This window comes from Colossoma macropomum, unplaced genomic scaffold (genome assembly GCF_904425465.1).
Source record: "Colossoma macropomum unplaced genomic scaffold, Colossoma_macropomum, whole genome shotgun sequence".
Taxonomy (NCBI): domain Eukaryota; kingdom Metazoa; phylum Chordata; class Actinopteri; order Characiformes; family Serrasalmidae; genus Colossoma; species Colossoma macropomum.
The window spans coordinates 47,861,333-47,883,161 of record NW_023494791.1 but is presented as its reverse complement, the minus strand read 5'-3'; the positions used below and the strand labels follow the sequence as shown (position 1 = coordinate 47,883,161).

Here is a 21,829-nt window from a genome sequence, read left to right as displayed (position 1 = left end):
GGGCGCTGTGAGACAAATAGTCCCCAAAGAAAACTTATTATTTCAGATTTTCCACTATTTTCCATCATCAACATTCCATATAAACTCAGAAGACTCGTGTAGGTTTACTGGTGGTTCTGGATAGTAAATAAAATGTCTATATCTGTGTTGTAGTCATGGCGACCCCTGGTTCCGATCACCACCACTGTAAAGACATCTGATCCATTTCACACCAAACCACTCTGAATCTCTCTGTTTACACCTCACACACTGAGTTATGGAGGAATTCTGAAAAGGTCAAAACAGATCTCAGCATGGCTGCTGTTGAAATGTTAGTGTGGAGGGATGGGGAAGTTCGTGTGCGTATTACTTTGTGTGAATATCCGGATTTTGGGTTTAACGTCTCAAAGAGGTTTGACCTGGATAGCGCGTGTACGTGTGCAGGGACGACTTGCATACTTTCTTAGCCTGAGTCTCTTTCACAAGGTGTGTTTCTCTGGCATGTGCAGAAAATGTGCTTGTTTTACCAACTCCAGAGGCCAAAGGCCCTCGAAGTAACGTTTCTTTTTTAAAACGAGCCGAGGAAAACGTACCACTTCATTAATCTTCCTCAGTCCTGCTGACCTCAGCAAAGCTCACGGCACAAAAGACAGAGACGGCAGCAGCAGCAGCGCCGAGCATTCGGCCCACGCTCTCGCTCTCACTCTCTGCACCTTCACGCTGCCTTTATCTTCTCTCTGTTATCTCACATCACAGGAACAGGACAGAAACACTGAGGGAATTAACTGAGTTTGGATCTTGTGTCATTCTGTAGCATTTAGCACACAATCAATCCGTACTTTAACGAATGAACGAATGAACAGGCTAATCCGAAATCAAACTGAAAAGTAGAACCAATGTCTACAACCCATTTTTGCTCACAGAGCTTTGTAACATTTCATAACACATATTCTTCTTAAACATCAGTACAAAAATAGATAGGAAAACTCTTTTAGAGCATTTACAGTACGTAACAATCAATAAGCGAGCTTAACCGTCGCTCGAGAAAACGAAACAAAAAACAAAGAAAATCCAGAACAGTTTTAAGAGATTGTGACAAAGAACAAAAGCAACTACTAAACAAGAAGCCAGTCTACTTCTCTTACATCCCATGTGAGTCTGCTGAAAGAGACGGTTTGGCAAAAAAAATCTAATTTACATTTTTTCCCCATGACTTTAACTAATGTAGTCAAACAAACTGCAGTGAAAAAACACAAAACCTCATAAACAGTTTGTGTTGGTGTTGAGGCTCCAGCATTAAAGCTGGAAGGAAATCCTGCTTTATGTTCAGTTTCATTAGCGTTTTACTATCATTTGGTGGTCACTATAAAAAGTTTATACTGTTTGTCCACAAGGCCAGAGCCTGGTCTTTAACTGAAAGGGGATCTCAACGTGAATTCGTCCGAGATTGGTATCAAAATTCAACATGTTAATGGTACAAACCGAATTCACACCAATTCCTGCCGAGTGTTGGAAATTCATAAGATCCGTTACAGTCAGTAAATACACCCAACGCGACCCACACTCAGTCCTGCTTTAAGCCACGTCCACTTTGAGTGTACTTTAAAAGAAAGTGCTGTAAAAATATTCAGAAACTGGCAGAGAAGTCAAGCTATGGGTACTGATTTTCATTTTTGACTGACTTGTTAACAGCATATTGTCTCTGAAGAAAACCTTGTTTGTAGATCTTAAACTGCTCAGCCTTCCTGTTAAACTCAGCACTCATGTTTAAAGCAGACCCTTTTTAAACTGTGGGCTTCTCAGCAGGTGATTTATACGCAAGTGTCTGCTGGCTGCCACCAAATCAGTGAACATGTCAGTCAGTGAGTAATCATATCGTCGCCGTCGTGCAAAAAACTTGTACTTTCTACTTTTCTGAACATTTTGGAATGGAGCAACAGAAACGGTCCAAGCGTGAAGGAGGACACTAAAGCTACGTTCACATTACCAGGCTGAAGTGGCACAAATCAGATTTTTTGCCCAAATGTGATTCAGAGCCAATATTTTCAGAGCTGTGTGGACACACAAATCTGACCTGAGCCACTTTCATATGTGGTCCTAGATTGGATACGTATCCAATTCTTGGCCGTGCGACCTTAATGTGACGCTCAGATCTGAATTCATGTGCTTTTTCTCCACTGCGCTGCACCATCATTCAGCGTTACCATGGCAACAGCGCCAGACAGAAGTTAAAGCCTGTAAACGGTGGAAAAGCAACTCATCTCACCTTTTTCTCCTTCGTCTCGCTCTAATAATGAAGCTGAGAGCTGATCAGAGTTAATGATCTTCTCAGCGAAGCTCGTTCTGCTCGTTAGTTTGTGCTGATGATGCAGTGATTCATTCACGTGACGTTACTGAGTAGGATGAGCTCATGAGGGTCATTTCAGGACAGATTTGAATCACTTACCCAAACGAGTGTGAACCATCGTGTCAGACAGATCGGATTTGAGCAAAAAATTGGATTTGAGCAATGAGGCTTGTAATGCGAACGTAGCCTAATTGCTAATTCACATCAGCTAACAGACGGCCGTGTTCGCCAACATTGCGCTGTGTGATGGGAGGAGAGGGAGGACCACCCTACCCACCCAGAAGAGAGGACACTTAGGCCCAGTCCCATTTCTTCTTTTTAACCCTACCCCTTGTTTTTCAAGTGTCACCCTAACCCCTTGGAACTGAGTTACAGGGTAGTGGTTGAAATCTTCCCTCTGAAATGGGACCCTCAAATAAAAAGAGCATCACTTCATTAACAGCTACCAGCGCTGCTCTGTAGGCGACCCTGCCAGTCTGCAGTGACAGCAGAGGAGGGTAAAGTTCAGCTCCTCACTGCTGGGCTTTAGTTACATTTAGGGCATCATATGCCTTCAAAGAGGGGGGCAATTATTTATTATCACCCACCCCTAATTCTTCAGTGATATGAAGCTGAAGTCAGATATTCTCCAGATTCTTGTTTGAATTTTCCCGTTCCACCTTAAATGGTGCAGCAGTTACATTCTGGCGCTTCAGGCGTCAGAACTGCTGGACTATTTAAGGCGGAACGGGAAAGTTAGCTAACTAGCTACTGAGACATTAGCATGATATTAGCAATTTTTTATACTTGTTATGAAGAAAACGACCAAAATACGCTGAAACGACATTAAACTAAGATAATACGATGTTTATCGTGATTTTGAAATGAAGAAAATTCTCACATTTGTGGGTTTCTTTGGTCTCTTGTTCTCCATCTTACCGGTTTTTCTTTTTTTCTCATAACTCTCTGTTTGGAGTCTCTGAAAAACCTCAGTTTGGAGGGTCATGTAGCCCCAACACTTCACCCTACCCCTAGACGTGAACGCGCAAAACAGAGGGCTAAGGGCTAAGAGGTAGGGTCAAAGGGGTGAAATGGGATTGGGCCTTATGATCGCTTGTACCGCTGGTTACGGAAGGCTGTGGCATCGCCAGAGACTGAACTCACAATCCCCCGACAACAGGGAGCTGAGAAGGTTGTGCCACTTGGGAGCTGTGCACGTTCTTGTTTGTGCATTAAAACTCTGTACCTGGTATGGCTAATAATCAGGATTGTTTCTGTTTGGTTTACTGTAGTTAGCCTTACGTTATCATTACAGTCAGTCCACGAATATGAACCCCTTCTTTTTCTTCATAGTTTTAGAGCCACTGTGTTGGTCTGCAACACGTTGCTACGTCCTCTTTAACCTAATGTAACACTCTCTTAACATTCCCTTTAAGGCATTCTACATTTGACAATCCTCCTTGTGAGCGTCTTTGCTCTCCTGTGGACGCTGCTGGTGTGGAGGGGATTTTTCTGAAAGCAGATGGGAACAAATGTGTTTTTAGAAATATGCGAACGAGGGTGAACGAAGCCTGAGGGGATAAGACACGCGGTCTGAGGGAGCATGTGCATCAGCCATAAAGTGCTCTCCAGTGCACAGCCGCATCCATAAATTAAAGAATAAAGAAACTAACCGAACAGAGGAGCCTTTGAATGCAGCAGACTTTCCGCAAAACCATCATGGGGTAATAAATCTTCATTAAACAGTAGAGCAAAACCATCTTTCTGCAAACAATGGTTTGTGGAAATTGGACCCAGAGCGGTGAAAAGTCCTGGTACTGTGCTAACCGAAGCAGACGCAGACTGACCTTCGAAACACTTTGTCTCCTAGCATTAAAAGTCATTAGAGCGTATTATTTATGTCCATCAGGGATAAAGCGTTTGTGCTTATTATTAGAAAACACTGGACAAATTAAACGTGGTTCTCAATCAAGTGCCAGTACATAATGAGTGTTTTTAACATTGGGTTACAGGTGTACCTAATTAAGTGCCACATCACATGTTGCTAGATGTGAGTGTTAAGGTGGTGCATGATGTATCGGAGGCTTTATCATCATTGCTCTGATGCTGGAATTACAGCTGATAATTACAACCGTTAATTAACCATTTGGCTTGCAGTTGTATCAGTCGTTGCTGTTGTCATTTTAGGTTGTCAACATTTATTTATTTGTTTTGTGGTATAACTGACTATGACGTCTAAGTCTTGTTCGTTGCTTTTCTGTTGTTATTTTAATCCGATTCTGTGTTTTCATCTCCCTCAAGCAGCTCCTGCTGCCAGGCCACCAGTGTGAATAAGAATTGGAACACTCTTAAAGACTTGCCTGATTGATTTAAAGGTTAAATAAAAAGCTTGCACACTGACACATGTGTGAGACAGATGGGTAAAGTCCTGGTCTATATTGGTTGTTGTGGAAAACACATTTTGTTATTACATGATGAAAGTTATCTATACGCACCTCCTCCACCGAGTGAAATAAGAAGCCTTTCCTAAACAAAACATGTTCGTTGGCTTTTGATACTGTCGCTAACGTTATTTTATGTTCTGTGTTCATGGCTGGATTTTTCCGGGTGTATTACTGACTGAAACGGAAACTCTGGTCAGTAGTGGTGGGAATTTCCCTTAATTCAAACCCAAACATGGACAGCATAGTGGACGATACCATAGCCTCATGTATAAGGGATCTCCTGGCAGCCACAACAACTGTATATAACCACATAGGCAGACCACTGCTATACATAATATAATATTTATAGAGCCTTGCCTAAGGACTTTTATTTTGGCATTCTCAATTTGGTATAGCAGTATATATATTAATGTAAAACGTTAAAATAATTGGTTATTGATATACAGACATATGCAAACGTTTGGGTACCCCGGTCAAAATCAAATCTCTACAGAAAACACACTTCTTTATGTTTTAATGGACAATTACTGATTATTTGCAGAATTTATCCTATTGAGGAAAAAAACTTAGATGTGGCTTGTGCAAGTGTTTATATTTTGTTTTTCCAATACGTTAAATTGAGAAATTGTGCACTAAAATTGGCAGAAAAAAGGCCACATTTAGGTGTGTTCTCTGTAAAGGATGTTTTTAACTTATTTTCACATAGAAAACCAACAAAACACGTAATCTAACCAGGGGTGTTCACACTTCGGCATATGACTGTATGTATCAGCCAGAAAAAGGTGTTACTTGTCGGTTCTTGTACCAAGAAATTTCACATCGGTGCATCACTGGAGTTGCAGAACAGACGTCGAAGAGGACATAAGACAACAGTCAGTCTTCAACACTTCAACAGTCAAGTTCAAGCAACACTGACTGGTCATATAAGGTGTGACGGCCAGTTAGACCAGCTGTCCACTGCTTTGTACTTTCAATGTTAACAATATGGGTCAAACTAACAGTCAAACTTGCTTCTTTTTGTGCTCACATGTTATATGTGAGCTACATGAAGCTATATGGAAAACAAAGCACAATGATTAGTCAGAAAAGCGAGGAATGACTGAGTGAATGTTAAAGAAGAATGTTTTCATTTTACAACTTTTATCTGCCGCATATGTAGCTCACGGTCAACTACCATGGACAATAACTGTGACGCACTGCCCTGTACTTGGTGAAAGAACAGAAAACACAATAACTTAAAGCGCACTAATAATAATAGCTTCTGTTGTAAGTCGAAGGGCTTTTTAAAACGTCTAATGCCGACTGGTAGCAGGTTTGAGGAGGAAATGCCCCTTTTGATGTCTGTAGTGCTTAAACAACCTGGTTAAATCATAGGACACAGACCGTCATCCCTCGTTCTCTCTCTCCTTCCTGTTCGAACTGAACGGCCTCATGGCTACAGTCGTGTGGATCTCTGGCGGGTAAATGCCATCACTGATCCGCTCACTCTCCCCACCGTCCACCGCTATCAGAATCATTTTGAAGGTACACAAAAACACAAATAACAGAGAAAATAAATAAATAAATAAATAAATAAATAAATAAATAACTCTTCTCTACGTGGTCGCTCCGTTAAAGGCAAGAAGTTTCCAACCCTTGAGCCATTTCCCTGACCGAACTCGGGGTTACAAGTGCTTTCACCCTGACCCAAACTACGTTTCCCATAATGCCTAGGGCAGAGATTGGTGTCGCCCCCTAACAAAACTCACACTTCCTCATAATGCACTGCTGTGAGGGCCAGCTCAGGCGAGCTGAGGGTCAGGCGTGGGCGTGGCCTGCCTTTTATTTTCCGCTTTTCTCCGTCGCTTCTCTTCACCTCCGTCCTCCTCCTCCTCCTCTCCACGACTCTAGGACTCAAGAAGGCTGTGCCATCGACAAACCTGCTGTCCTTTCGACTCCTTCATCTGAGTCCAGTGCGTTAGCTCCTCCTCCCCGGAGCTGTTCAGGCCCAGAGAGATCCAGCCAATCATCTCCTTGCGCTTCATACTGCGCTTGTTGTAAACAGAAAGGATGAGGGTGACATCAGAGAGCTGGAACAGCGCCACCTGGAACACGAACGTCTCCTTATAGGTGGGGTTGGGCTGACCGCGGCAGATGGACGTCTTACACTTGGACATTTCCTGACCCATGGAGTTCAGCAGAGTCAACTTTACGTACGTGTCTACAGCGAAGGAGGGAGAAAGGAGAGCAAGAGTTACTGTAAAGCTTAAAAAAGCAAATAAGTAAACAAAAAAAGAAGCAGATAAATAAATAAATAAAATCTAATTAAATAAAAAAATACCACAAGTAAATGAATAACAAATACAAATAATAACGGTAATAATGAGTAACACTAATAATAAAAGATACAAGGCAATAATAACAAAAAGAGGAAAATGATCTCCAGATGTGCTTATTAACTTACTAAACACTTATTTTTACTTTAAGTAAATGAAACGTTTAATTTTTATTTTAATATTAAATTTCATTCAAAAAATGAACTGAAAATCTAACAGAAAATAATAAAAGTTTTAAAAAATGTCAAACAAATTTCCAAATGTATTATTTACTTAAGCAAAAGTACACTTAATTTTCAAATTTATGTATTAAATTCCATTTCAACAAATGTAAATTTAAGAAAATTAAAATTTAAAAATAGCTAGCACGCCACAATTTTTGTACGAATAGGTATTTAAAAAAAATGATGAATTTCCTTCATGCACTCTTAAACTGGTCACGCTGGCCATTTCAATATATGTATGTCACTTTTGAAATATATATGTTGTCGTACTGTTGATTTTTGAGCGCTTATATAGTCCGATTGTGCTCCGAAAACCTAGCATATGGTTTTTCATTAGCAACAAGGAACAGGTCAGAAATCCTCGCATTCAGAAATGAAGTAGCACAAGCGCACCATGCATGTAATAGCAGAGAAAAACCCCTTTGTTTTCAGCAGTGCGGGACAGCGAGCTGGAGTACAGAGGGGCGGGGCAACTGCAAGACAAAACGTTGGTGACATCACGCACGAGGTCGCTCACCATACATCATTAACAATTACCTTATTTTCACATTCGACTTCACTGAAAAGCGTCTGATTGCTCCATTATGAAATCCATTCACTTAAATTAATCCATTCAGCCGCCTTTTTATCAAACGCAGCCGCGTATCAATGAGCGCTGATCCGCGGGCGAGTTCTGCCACCGTTCAGCCTCTTTTACTGTCTGTAAACATAAAAAACCAACTGGAGCCAGCAGCGTAGGTGAAAGTGCAGAAGGAGGAGCTGCATTCAGACGACATTCAGCCACACTTCTATGGCGCCTCTGAATGGGAGCCACTGTTCGGGCGAGCTTCTCTCTCTGTGTTGTGGATAAAGGGGAGAAAGGTTTGGCTCTTTATCGTTTCCTTTTTTCCTTTTCTCAGACATAAAAGCCCCGTTCAAGCGGCCCTGATTTTCCGCACGTCTCCAGAGGAGAGAGAAAAAAGTGGCTTCTGCTGACACCTTAAGTGGTTACGCAGTGCAGTAATGGGCCTCATGCTGACGGGCCTAAATGAGAGCTGGAGGGACTGAATGGTGATTAAGCACGAGTGATTGGCTTTATTGAATGAGCCATTGTTAGAATCTGAAAAAGGCAGCGGAGAGAGATGGAGATGGTCTTCTCGACTGTAACTGTGACGTGGAGGAAATGCTTCAGCTTTTAGGCATTGATGGTATAACAATGCTGTATTTGCGCCAGGAAATTAAAAAAATAAGTTTTCATGCATCCAATTTCTCCAACCTACTCCAAGTAGTTCCACAATGGCAGCATCTAAATATAGAAGGACTCTACGTTCACTGTGAAACAGCTAAAGTTCACTCGCCAGCACTCTTAACACTAAAGCACTCTTTGGAGAGATGCCACAGAACAGGGGTGTCCAAAGTCCGGCCCCAGGGCCAAATGTGGCCCGCAGACAGATTTTAATTGGCCCCTGGCTTCTGTTTTACAGTGTATCTGAAGCTGTCTGCCAGCCAATATTTTGCAGTTCTTCCTTTCGCCTGATGGTGGCAGCTGACCAGACCTGCAGCTTCATTTACTGAACTACATTTAGTCAAGATTACAGACATAAAGCTCAAACTAAACACTGAGAACGGCCGATTTCGGCGAGGTGGAAAACGTCTTAGAGCAAATTCAGTAGTTCAGTAAATATTAACCCTTTAAGGTCAAACAAAAACGTGGCTGCGCTGCGGTTATTTGATATGTAAAGAACATTACGTAACAAAACCAAACGTATAGATTTCTGTTTAGTTTGTCTCAAAGTATATGTCTCAACAAGTAAACACATGAATAGGAATATGATTAGACATGTTGTACTGTTACTCTTAAACAATTTAATTAGTTATTATCGCTTATCGATCCAAACTGCTCTGATTGAACAATCCAACAGTAAAAGAAGCCTCATGCATCTTTTATGCAGTGATAGGAAACGCAGCAGCTCACAGAAAGCTCAGATTCTATGCGCTGATATTTTGAAAACGTAATATTTTGAATAATTTGTGAATAATAGTTTGGCCCTCAGGTATTTTGACACAGTACAATCTGGCCCTCTTTGATAAAGGTTTGGATACCCCTGTCATAGAACATCTACCTTCGGTTCCCTAAAGAGCCTTTCTAAGATTCTTTCACGAAGCAAAATGAGATGTGAGGATGTTTTTAAAGAGTCTCCATATCATCTAAATGTTTTATACAATCTTAACATGAAACGTTTCTAAATGTTTACAGGCTTAGATGTAGAATTCTACACTCTTAACAAAAAGGGATCTGCAGAAGTACTAAAAAGGATCCCTTGTAACTCATAACAGTTAAAATCTTTTAAAAGAGGTTCTTTAAAGCAGTGTTACTCAATCCTGGTCCTGTAGGCCACTGCCCTTCCCAAATAGTGCTGTGCAATATGATAATATATATCATTACCGTGCTAAATTCTGTAGTTTTCTGAGCATATTGTGTTTATCGTCAGTGCCTGTAGACACTGATCAACTGCATGTTTCATTATAAACTGAGCAAAATTAGTCCTGTTACCTGGATTTAGTGCAAAATACTGGATAAAAATCACTGCGTTCACAGCTTTTGATAGTATTTTTTAAATGAAGCACTGCTGGCTCTTTTTTCTGTTCCAACTGATCCGATATCTGAAAAAAGAAATATTGTGACATATTGTGCATCATGAAAATTTACTATCACAATATTATATTTTTGCCATATTGTCCAGTTCTACTCACAACACACCTGATCCAACTAATCGGCTCATTATCAGCCCATCATTAAATTAAAGTGGGTGTGTTACAGCAGGGAACGCACTAAAGTGTGTAGGACAGTGGGCCTTCAGGAACAGGGCTGAGAAACAGCTTTAAAGAATACAAGAGGTTCTCATTCATCGCAAAGAGTCATTTAACCAGGCAAATAAATATTTTAGCATTCAAACGGTTCTGAGTTGCCATGGTTCTATATAACCATTGCTTTTACTAAAGAACACTTGATTAGCCCCACTTTTTAATAGTGTAGGTAAATGATTGGCAGAGGGGAACCTTCAGGGCCTTCTTAGCCTTTAGTGGAAGCCTAATTTAAACTTGATAAGTAAAAATCTTGAACTGCAAAAAAGGAAAGTGACAGAGGAATCAACCAATCATGTTTGGTGGGACCAAATTCGTTCGGCAGGTTTCAGTCAGTCAAAACAACTACAAGGTCAAATATAGGCTAATGTCTGTTATAAGCATCAAATAAAAACGTACGGCTTCGAATGTCTGTGGTTAATCTAGAATGGTGATAAAATGTTAATGTGCACCACTGTTAGCTTAGTGCCAACATTACAACCCCCATAGAGGATCTAGCAAAAATGAGTATTGCTGTGACAGAGATTTAGATGAAGGCCCGAGTCCTGCTTCGCCACTAAACTGGTATAAAACCTTTAGAGGTTCTTCACACTTTTGTGAACACATCTTGATCACAAATGTGGTACTGCAAAGAACTATTCATTAAAAGGTATTTTACAGAACCAAAAGTGGTTTTCCTTTTGCAGTGGTCACTAGCCCTCCTGCTGGACATCTACTTCCCTGCAGAGTTTAGTTCCAACCTGTATCTAACATGCTGCCCCCCCAGCTATCACTCATCCATCTGATCCAGGCAATCAAGGACTTCTGAAGAAGTTTATTAGCTGGAGCAGACGTGGCTGGTTGTGGGTGAGACTAAACTCTGAAGGTAGAGCTTCAGGACCAGGGCTGGTGAACAACGTTGGTTGGTATAGCGTAGTGGGTAACACCGCTGCCCCCTAGACTGGGGTTCAATCCTCCGCCTGGGCAAGCACCCTACACTATACCAAAAAGAGTCCTTGGGCAAAACTCCTAACACTACCTTCACCTTCACCTGATCAAATTGTGAGTCGCTCTGGATAAGAGCGTCTGCCAAATGCCGTAAATGTAAATGCAATGTGGCATCACTCCAAAGAACTCTGAGACTTAAGAGTGCAGCGCTGGGAAAAAGCATCACCAAAATCAAATGAAACCAGACGGGATGGGAGATTGAAAACAAACGGTGTGTTCAAGTAACACACTTCATGCAGAAATCCAGAAATTTACTCTGTTATTACTGCAGACGCACTGGATCTGTATGACGTCAGCGTGACTGGAAGTCACCCTGATCTTTATGGCTTTGTTTGGGCTGTAGAGAGACAGAGAGCATGCAGACACATCCACCTTCTACAGACTGTTTGTCATTTATAAGAGTGAGGCTTGAGGGATCCTTCAACTCCAGCAATATAAAGAGAGACATTTAGATTGCATTTATGGCGAGTCTTCACCCTTAGAAGCAGAGATACTGTAAAGCTCTTCATACTGCTTTCATAAAATGCCAGCAATACACAATATGAGAAAATACACCATAGTTCAATTAATAATTGACTTCATTATTGATGATATTTGAAATAAACAAAATTTCCACCCAGCAATGTAGTTAATTAATATAGAACTGCCACCACAGGTGTGTATATCAAGTATTTTATAATGGCTTTGAATGCGGCTCAGCCAATCAGAGTTTAAAACGGTCATGTTATTAAACTCTTTGAACTCAATCACATGGTGAATTATATTCACATTTGATTTACATTTTATATTGGAGTCTCCACCTCTGACTTATTTCTGTTTGTTTCAACATCAAAAAATAACAGAAGTGGAAAAATATAGTTGATGTTTTTTTCTTTCAGCAAAAATGACTGTAAAACAATAACTTTCCATCATAATTCAAATCCTAATAAAATATCTCCTCTTCCACTTATCCTGCGTTCTCACCAGCAGCGATGCCATGCGACAAGGCGGCTGGAGGTCACTTATTTTCAATGAGAGCTGGCTATTTCTGGCGTCAGGAGGCAGTGTAAACATTGGCGGTGCGAAGTGGGCGGAGTCAGTGACGCAACAAAGTTGAGCAGAGTCTAACTTTATGCATATAAGCAGTGTGTCCCATTTCGGAGGCTGCATTTGAAGGCCGATTGCTAGACTGTCCCATTTCGTCTCCTTCATATGCGGCCGAGAAATGTGTCCTACAGGTGGATCCTTCGCCAGCCAACATATCCTGAGGTTCATTGTGTGGCGGCGAGGATTCGAAACATGGCGGCATCAGCAGAGGAGCGAACGGCGGCTGAAGGGTTTAAATATAAGTACTGGGTTTAAACTGAGGTGAATGGCTAACGATACAAAGGTAAAAAAACAAAAAAAAAAAAACCAAAAAACAATCTCATCAGTAGCCGGCGGTGAAGCATCTCCAGCTCTACTAAATGAAAAAATAAACAACTAAAAAAGTTTCTGATTCCGTCTTTAAAGTACTTTAAAAGAACTTGACAGGAGTGGCGTTTCGTGGCGCAGTGGTGAGGGCGGGAACAGCGGTGCTGTCACTCAAACAGAAAATCCACTGTAGGGCAGAGTGTCTCATTTCGGTTCAGCCTTCGTGGGTCTAAGCAGCGTGAGACCGTGTCCTTCGAAGGATCCAGCCCCTGAATTGGGACACACTGAAGGAGCGAAGCGATGTGGCGATTACCAATAGGAATTAAGCATTGAGCAGCGTAGTACACGCTTTATCTCCGCCACTGTGAAACGGCACGCTCCATTTTTTGGTTCCTAGATAACTGTTCCTACTAGAGATGGAATTGCGTTCACCTCAAATAGACAGTAATCACAAGGACCAAACACTGTTGTCCTCACATACTGACTGCAAGACAGGCATTAAATAAGCGATTTCTGATCTGATTTGTACTTCGCGTCAGTGAAACCATGGCAACCAACTGCCAGTTGTTCAGAAACGGACACAGGCGATTAGCGATCAGCGATTTGGGTGACAGGAGGCGAAAAGTAGTTGCCGGTGTGAACGCAGGGTAACGGACACTAATGTGGTCTGGCCTCTGCACTTTCCACAGATTCTCCACTCGCTTCAGTGAAACTACGAGGCAGAAATAATTTCTATAAGATCAGAGCTTCTGTTGTTGCTGGCGACAGCTGTGATTCTCTGGGTAAAGAATGTAGAGTGTGAGGTTTCAGACTCTGATACATGACAAACAAGTCCTCATTCACACAGAGACACTTACTGCACTACAATCACCAGCGCACAGAAAAATAACAGAGAGACGACTACGGAACAGAAAAAAGAGGAAACAGAACCGTGGCACTACGAGAATGACGTGCACTATCAACGTCCAACAGTGACAGTTAGAGGGCGAAAGCAGGAAAACTCACCTCTGATAATATAAACCTGCCCACCTATCAAGTGCTTTAGACAACAGAACAATCCATCTGACAGAGGAATGAGGGGACAGACAGAGAGAGAGAGGGAGAGGGGGTCAGTAACAAAGGAGGAGAAAAACACAGGAAACAGAGCGATGGGGAGAATAAGAGCGAGAAAAGAAAGAGAAAAGGGAGAGAAACAGACAGAGTGAGATAAAGATAGATAAAGGGAGAGAAAGAGTGTGAAAAGAGTGAGGAAGAAAGAGGGAGAGAGAAAGAGAGTGAGAGAGAGAGTAAGCAGGGAGGAGAGACAGCAAGAGAAAAAAAAGAGAAAAAAGAAAGAAAGTGAGATCAAAGAGAGAAAGAGAGAAAGAGGGAGGAGAGAGAAAAAAGACAAAGAGAAAAAGAAGAGAGGGAGAGAAAGAAAGAGAGGGACAGAAAGAACGAAAAAGAAAAAAGAGTGAGGGACAAAGATAAGGAGAGAGAAAAAGAGGGAAGAGAGACAGAGCAAGACAAAGAGAGAGCGAGAGAGGGTAGAGGAGGAGAGAGAGTGAGAGAGAGACAAGAGAAAGAAAGACAGAAAGAGAGAGAGAGAAAAACGAAAGAAAGAAAGAGAGACACCAAGATAAAGTAAGAGCGAGAGAGAAAGACAGCGGGAGAGATGAAGAGAGAGAGAGAGAGAGGGGAGCGAGAAAGAGAAATGGAAAGAAAAAAGAGAAAGTAAGAAAGGAAGAATCAAATAAACAAAAGAAAAAAAAGGAAAGAAAGAGCAGGAGAGATGAGAGAGCAAGAGAAAGGGGGGATGAAAGAGTATGAGAGAGACAAAGAGAGAAAAAGAGAAGAGAGAGACAGAAAGAGAAAAGGGAGAGAGGGAAAGAAAGAGAAGCAGAGAGTGAAACAGAAAAACGAGAGCAAGAGAAAGCAAGAGAAAAAGAGAACAGGAGAGAGAGAGGGGGGGGAGACAGCAAGAGAGAAAAGAAAAAAAAGAAAAGAAAGAGAGAGAGGGGGGGAGAGAGAGAGAGAAAGAGAGAGAGAGAGAGAGAGGGGGAGGGAGAGGGAGAGAGAGAGAAAGAGAAAAGAGAAAAAAAGAAAGAAAAGAGAGAGAGAGGGAGGGAGAGAGAGAGAGAGAGGAGAAAAGACAGCGAGAGAGAAAAGAGAAAAAAGAAAGAAAAGAAAGAGAGAGAGGGAGAGAGAATGAGAGGGGGGAGAGGGAGAGAGAGAGAGAGAGAGAGAGAGAGAGAGAGAGAGAGAGAGAGAGAGAGAGAGAGAGAGAGAAAGAGAAAAGACAGCGAGAGAGAAAAGAGAAAAAAGAAAGAGAGAGAGAGGGAGATGAGACATTCAAACAACAATAGGAGAGAGAGAGACCAGGTCAAGAGGTTAAAGGTTAAGTGACATCACATCAGGTTAGCGTCAACAAGTGTCCATAAAGCAGAAGTCGGCGCTTCAGAATTAAGAGCTCTGCATTAGAGACGATCACAGCCTTCATACGCGTCACATAATGCCTTCATAAGCAGCTGTTATAGATGCCGAATGTCAGACATTTCCATTCGGCGAAGACTCTTAAAGGGCCCAGATCCCCTCAGGACACCGGTGTGAATTTACACACCAAAAAGGGTCATAGTTCACCTTCATTCATAATTCACCTCAACCATGCTAGTGAGCTGTGCTCTGATTGGCTGCCCTGTATTGCGTCTCCTTCAAAATGCAGACTGAGCTGAAACACTCCTTATAACTTCAGCGAGGGTGGGCGGAGCTAAACCACTATAGGCTGACATACACCAATCAGGCATAACATTCTGACCACCTCCTTGTTTCTACGCTCATTGTCCATTTTATCAGCTCCACTTACTATATAGGTGCACTTTGTAGTTCTACAGTTACAGACTGTAGTCCATCTGTTTCTCTGATACTTTGTTAGCCCCCTTTTACCCTGTTCTTCAGTGGTCAGGACCCCCATGGACCCTCACAGAGCAGGTACTATCTGGGTGGTGGATCATTCTCAGCACTGCAGTAACACTGACGTGGTGGTGGTGTGTTAGTGTGTGTTGCGCTGGTGTGAGTGGATCAGACACAGCAGTGCTGCTGGAGTTTTTAAACACTGTGTCCACTCACTGTCCACTCTATTAGACACTCCTACCTTGTCAGTCCACCTTGTAGATGTAAAGTCAGAGACGATAGCTCATCTGCTGCTGCAAAGTTTGTGTTGGTCATCCTCTAGTCCTTCATCAGTGGTCACAGGATGCTGCCCACAGGACACTGTAGGCTGGATATGTTTGGTTGGTGGACTATTCTCAGTCCAGCAGTGACACTGAGCTGTTTAAAAACTCCAGCAGCACTGCTGTGTCTCATCCACTCAGACCAGCGCAACACACACTAACACACCACAACCACGTCAGTGTTACTGCAGTGCTGAGAATGACCCACCACCCAAATAGTACCTGCTCTGTGAGGGTCCATGGGGGTCCTGACCACTGAAGAACAGGGTAAAAGGGGGCTAACAAAGTATCAGAGAAACAGATGGACTACAGTCTGTAACTGTAGAACTACAAAGTGCTCCTATATAGTAAGTGGAGCTGATAAAATGGACAATGAGCGTAGAAACAAGGAGGTGGTCATTATGCCTGATTGGTGTATGTAAATGCCTTGGTTTTAGTGACATCACAAAAACAGCAGCCTGGTTCTGCAGCTTTTGAAACTCTGGCGAGGACAATTTATGAGGATACTGGCCCTTTAAACACCACGTTCACTATGACAGGTTACACAGTTCATAAAGGCATGTATGCTCCGCTCTGACTGCTCTGTGAAGGCTCATGAAGCCCTTATGCAGCGCTCTGTGACTGAAGCACGGCCGAAGCCTTGATGAGGCAGTTTGAGGTCATATTTAAACGGGTCTGAAGAGAGAGAAACAGAGGGAACAGTGAGGACGGGTGAACAGAAAGGGGTTTGGGGAAATAAATAAACAGAAATAAGCAGCTTGAGGAACTTTAGGCCTGATTTAAACTGTGTACTGCAGCAGGATATGGAGGTGCAGCAGCTCCTCACTTTTTGAGAGAAGCCTTAACCTCCCTTTGTTTATTCCTTTCCCTCTTTTATTTATTTTGTGCCTTTTTAACCCTTTTTAAGTCTGTTAGATGGAGATGCAACATATTACAGACCTCTGCACCGTTTTGTAGTTGGTGAAGTGCTCAAATAAGGAGTTCTGGGTCTAAAGCTGGTTTTCCTGTTGAAAAGTGTCACTATTGCCCCCCGTGGTGAACAAGATTGTTCCAAAGCCGATGTTTTGTCCCATTAATTTGATGGGATTATGTAAATTATGTAGTCATTCAAAGCTGAAATGCTATGTGGAAGCTAACACTATCGCACAATGAGTTAACAGCACTAACTTGCATGAAGTAAAGCTACTACAGCGATATATATATATTTGGCATAATTCGAAAATACCTGTTGTCCTTTAAATTGTGTGTAAATTTCATGATATATATATATACACACACACACACACACATAAATATATATATATTCTCCTTTACAGGAGAAGGCAAAAACATTCTTTACTTTCAATGTAAGTTAATAGAAAGAGATATTTTATTCCAAGCAACTGTAAAGCACTTCTATTGGTCCATTCATCATGAAATTATCTATCAAATGAGAAATATTTGTAATATTTTAAGATTAAAGATTAAGATTAAGGTTACTTAATCTGCTGCTAAGATACACATCTTTGCTGTGTATGATGTCTGTTACATGAACATGAGTGTCAGCTTGCATGTAGCATGTCATAATATCTGTTACAACTGGCTCAGCACCCACTGCATCTCCCTGGCAGACTGTGGAGGCACCTCACATATTCCTATTTTGACTACTTTCACTCAAAATGAAAAAGTGATATTCAAGGGAGAATATATGTAGGGCACATTGTATTGGCCCGGTCCAAATTAAACTTCTCTCTTAACCACAGGGTGCAAGAGAGGCAATTTTCAGAAAACGCCATTCATTTTCCCCACAGAGAAAATCCAGACTAATGGCGTGTCCAGATGCTAACGGTGAACTACAAAATGATGGCACAACCTCAGAGGTCTGTTGTTTGGTACTGGGGAGGAACGAAATATGCCTAATCATGTTAAAAAACAAAACCAAAGAACAACCGGGAAACTTCACGTGTGGTAAAATGTCCTGAGAAGCTTTCCTACTGTCCTTTTCAATAGAACTGTTGTATTAAAACTGTTGAATGATGTATTTACTGGGCGGTTTGTTGGCAGCGAGGTTTTTGAAGTGGCTTCCTTTGATGACTTCGACGGACAGGCGGCCGGTGGTGGCGTTATACACGAGGCCCAGCAGGATCTCCGGAGCTGAGCCCTGACCGGCTGACTGGAACGATGAGGCAGTGTCAGTGCAGGATGCGTCAGATACGCTCGCCTGAGACTCGCTGCCCTGAAACACACATACATTTTGAACAAATTTACTGAAGAAACAAGTTTTAGTGATGCTAATGTACTTCAGTCCATGTTTATAGATAACAGTGAGTCACAGGCCCAATCCCATTCCACCCCTCGCCCCTACCACTCAGCCCTTAGCCCTACGTTTGGCGCGTTCACGTCTAGGGGGTGGGGTGTCCCAATTCTTGTTGAGATAGAGGGGTGGGGTGAAGTGTTGGGGCTACATGGCCTTTCAAACAGAGGTTTTTCAGAGACTCCAAACAGAGAGTTATGAGAAAAAAAGAAAAACCAGCCAGATGGAGAACAAGAGACCAAAGAAACACACAAATGTGAGAATTTTCTCTGTTAAAAAAAAATCACAACAAACCACTGTTTTATCTTAGTTTAATGTCGTTTCAGTGTATTTTGGTCGTTTTCTTCATAACAAACTTAAAAAAATCACTAATAGCATACTAATGTCTTGGTAGCTAGCTAGCTAACTTTCCCGTTCCACTTTAAATAGTCCAGCAGTCCTGACGCCTGAAGCGCCAGAATGTAACTGCTGCACCATTTAAGGTGGAACGGGAAAATTTGAACAAGAATCTGGTGAATATCTGACTTCAGCTTCATATCACTGAAGAATTAGGGGTGGGTGATAAATAATTGCCCCCCACTTTGAAGGCATATGATGCCCTAAATGTAACTAAAGCCCAGCAGTGAGGAGCTGAACTTTACCCTCCTCTGCTGTCACTGAAGGCGGGCTGGGTCACCTACAGAGCAGCGCTGGTAGCTGTTAATGAAGTGATGCTCTTTTTATTTGAGGGTCCCATTTCAGAGGAAGATTTCAACCACTACCCTGGAACTCAGTTCCAAGGGGTTAGGGTGACTCTCGAAAACAAGGGGTAGGGGTAAAAAGAAGAAATGGGACGGGGCCTTAGAGTGCCAGAAACCACAAAATCAAGTCTGTTAGAGACACTGAACACCTTCACACAGTTTGAGACAAGTATGTGATGATTTAGGCAAACAGTTAGCACCTTGCTAATTGGTGAAAGGGTATCTGCTAGTCTTGCAGGGTTAGACAAGATTTGGGGACATCTGGGGACCACCCATACGAAATTTCTCAACTGACTCAAAGCCTCGTGAAAGCAGAGCTCAAAAGTAGGGATATAAGGTCAGTTGGCATGGCTAAAGTCTCCAAAAAAACAGTTTAGCATGTAGATGTGTAGTGAGTGTGTAAAGAACACATTACATGCATTATAAATAAACATTACCTCCTTGTCCCTGCACGTGTATTCTCATTAAGAGATCACTTCTGCCCTAAGAGACCATATAAATATACATAGCGTACATACTGTTAGTGTGTGTTGCGCTGGTGTGAGTGGATCAGACACAGCAGTGCTGCTGGAGTTTTTAAACACTGTGTCCACTCACTGTCCACTCTATTAGACACTCCTACCTTGTCAGTCCACCTTGTAGCTGTAAAGTCAGAGACGATAGCTCATCTGCTGCTGCACAGTTTGTGTCGGTCATCCTCTAGTCCTTCATCAGTGGTCACAGGACGCTGCCCACAGGACACTGAGGTGTTTAAAAACTCCAGCAGCACTGCTGTGTCTGATCCACTCGCACCAGCGCAACACACACTAACACACCACAACCAGGTCAGTGTCACTGCAGTGCTGAGAATGACCCACCACCCAAATAGTACCTGCTCTGTAAGGGTCCTGTGGGGCTCCTGACCACTGAAGAACAGGGTAACAAAGTATGCAGAAAAACTACAGTCTGTAAATGGAGCTGATAAAATGGACAAAGAGTGTAGATGCGAGGTGTATCTAATGAAGTGTCCAGCTGGTGTGTATATATACATTTTTGGAGATTCGTGATCATCCATCCGTCCATGTTACTCACTGCTATACTGCAGCAGGGGTCCAGTATGACGGGAACAGACATCTTGCCCTGCAGGTTGAGCTTGGTGAGGTAGAACACCTTCTCTCCCAGGATCTTCTCCTTCTTCATCCGCCGGATGCTGTAGAGGCGGAAGCGGATGGCGTAGTTGCTGATCATCTCCGACTCGATGTGGCTGAAGCGGAAGGTTTCGGTGAAGACGGGACAGGGGCCTCTGGAGATGCTTGTTTTGGCACGTTGCTTTTTGGTGGGCAGCAGAACCAGGTGCACCTGCCAGAATGGACAAAACACCAAACTGCAACCACTCTGCTTGTTTTAGGGTGTTTTTTATTGCACATTTAACAACAGCAAGTGATTCAGACGAGATCTAATTTACGGCTCTAGTTCTAGTTCATTTTCCACCAGCTGGAGAGAGGTGGAACTATCATATTAACTATGTTTAATAACGTTGTTGTATTTTTGGGTATTTAATGTCAATAAGAAGCATCTTATTTGGTTAATTAGCTACCCAGCTTGCTAGTTAGCATAACTCACTGGCTGACATGAATCACTTCACTGTTCTGCGCACTCACAAAAATCTCGACAATTACATGAAATTATGTGTGGAATCAGACAGAGCTTCTATGGTATGAGCAAGAAAAGACACTATGAACACATCAATAACGTTCTAGTTATTATGTGGAGGCTAGCCTAGATGCTAATAACATTAGCTCACATTTTGTTGCCCTTATTGTTGATGTAATAGTGCTTGGCAAATTCACTGTCATCTCGAGAAGCAAAGAATCTGTCAATCAATCAACCAATCAATCAACCAGTCAATCAACCAGTCAATCAATCTACCTATCTATCTATCTAGAGATTATCAGAGATGAACCTCTGATAGTTAAAGTTTGGTTATTTTGACCATATTTTGACCCATTTTTGAGATATGTTTATGTTTACTGTTGTTAATTAATCTAAAATCAAAACATCTGGGGAACCTAATCTAGAACATATAGCAACGAATTATCACTTGCATATTGCAGCTTTCCGTGACACTGATTAATAAACGGTATGTGGTGCAGCCGTACCTGCCAGGAGATGTTTCCGGTGCGCTTCAGTGGAGGAATGTCCGTCACTGCGGTCACCGTGACGGCCAGGCGCTGATCACAGGAGTCGTAATCGAAGACAACGTCCAGTGTCCCAAACTGCGCCAACGGCTCCGGCTCATAACCTTTAGGCAGGTGAGCGGCGGAACCACGAGCAGAGAGATCCTACAGAGGGAGAGAGACAGAGAGAGGAAAAAAGGTAAAAAAAACCCCAAAAAAACCAAAAAAAAACCAAAAAAACTTTTGATTGGTCTAAAGTGATGAAAATTTGTATTTGTACATGTTGGGTAAATATCCCAAACCATCTGACTGTTTTTGATTATGTGCAATTTTCATATTCACCATTAAATTTGGATTTTCTATTGGTTTGTTAAAAACCAGCAGTCCTGTGTAACTAAAGGCACTTTAAAATGATAAAATCAGTGATAAAAACTCACTTTGTACCTATCTGGTTTGATCAATATGAAAAAAATCTTCAGATTCAAAGAAGATAGGAAATTTCTGATCTGACATCTGGACATTGACGGGTCAGTGAGTTTACTGGAAATACTCAGGGATGAAACACACACGCATACACACCTCTGGGCTGAGCACGGCGGTGCTGTCGCTGGGGACGTCCTCCTCGTAGCCCTTGTTGAGAAAGCTCTCGGTGTCGTGACCCGCGCTGCCCTCACTGGGGCACTTCGCTGTGTAGCTGTGCTGTGGGCTGTTGCTGCCGTGAGACAGATCACACTTGGCATCACCGAGGTCAGAGGGTGTGCACGACATCCGCGGTGACCCGTCCTCATCCTGATACGGCGGCGGCTGCAGCTCATCCAGCGGAGGAGTCCGTCTCATCCTCTGGATACAGTTTACTACAGAGAGAGAGAGAGAGAGAGAGAGAGAGAGAGAGAGAGAGAGAGAGAGAGAGAGAGAGAGAA

At 42.4% G+C, this 21,829-nt stretch overlaps 1 protein-coding gene across 1 annotated transcript in view; it reads right to left on the bottom strand.

The window, feature by feature from the left end:
- Positions 1-5,674: 5,674 nt before the first annotated feature.
- Positions 5,675-21,829, bottom strand: part of syt14a (synaptotagmin XIVa) — a 60,288-nt gene continuing 44,133 nt past the window's right edge. The window contains exons 4-9 of the mRNA XM_036573529.1: positions 21,489-21,763; positions 20,892-21,074; positions 19,825-20,091; positions 17,746-17,935; positions 13,517-13,573; positions 5,675-6,949 (exon numbers count right to left, since the gene is read on the bottom strand). Coding sequence (XP_036429422.1) covers positions 6,636-6,949; positions 13,517-13,573; positions 17,746-17,935; positions 19,825-20,091; positions 20,892-21,074; positions 21,489-21,763 — 1,286 coding nt within the window. The 3' untranslated portion in view covers positions 5,675-6,635. The remainder of the gene's footprint in view (positions 6,950-13,516; positions 13,574-17,745; positions 17,936-19,824; positions 20,092-20,891; positions 21,075-21,488; positions 21,764-21,829) is intronic.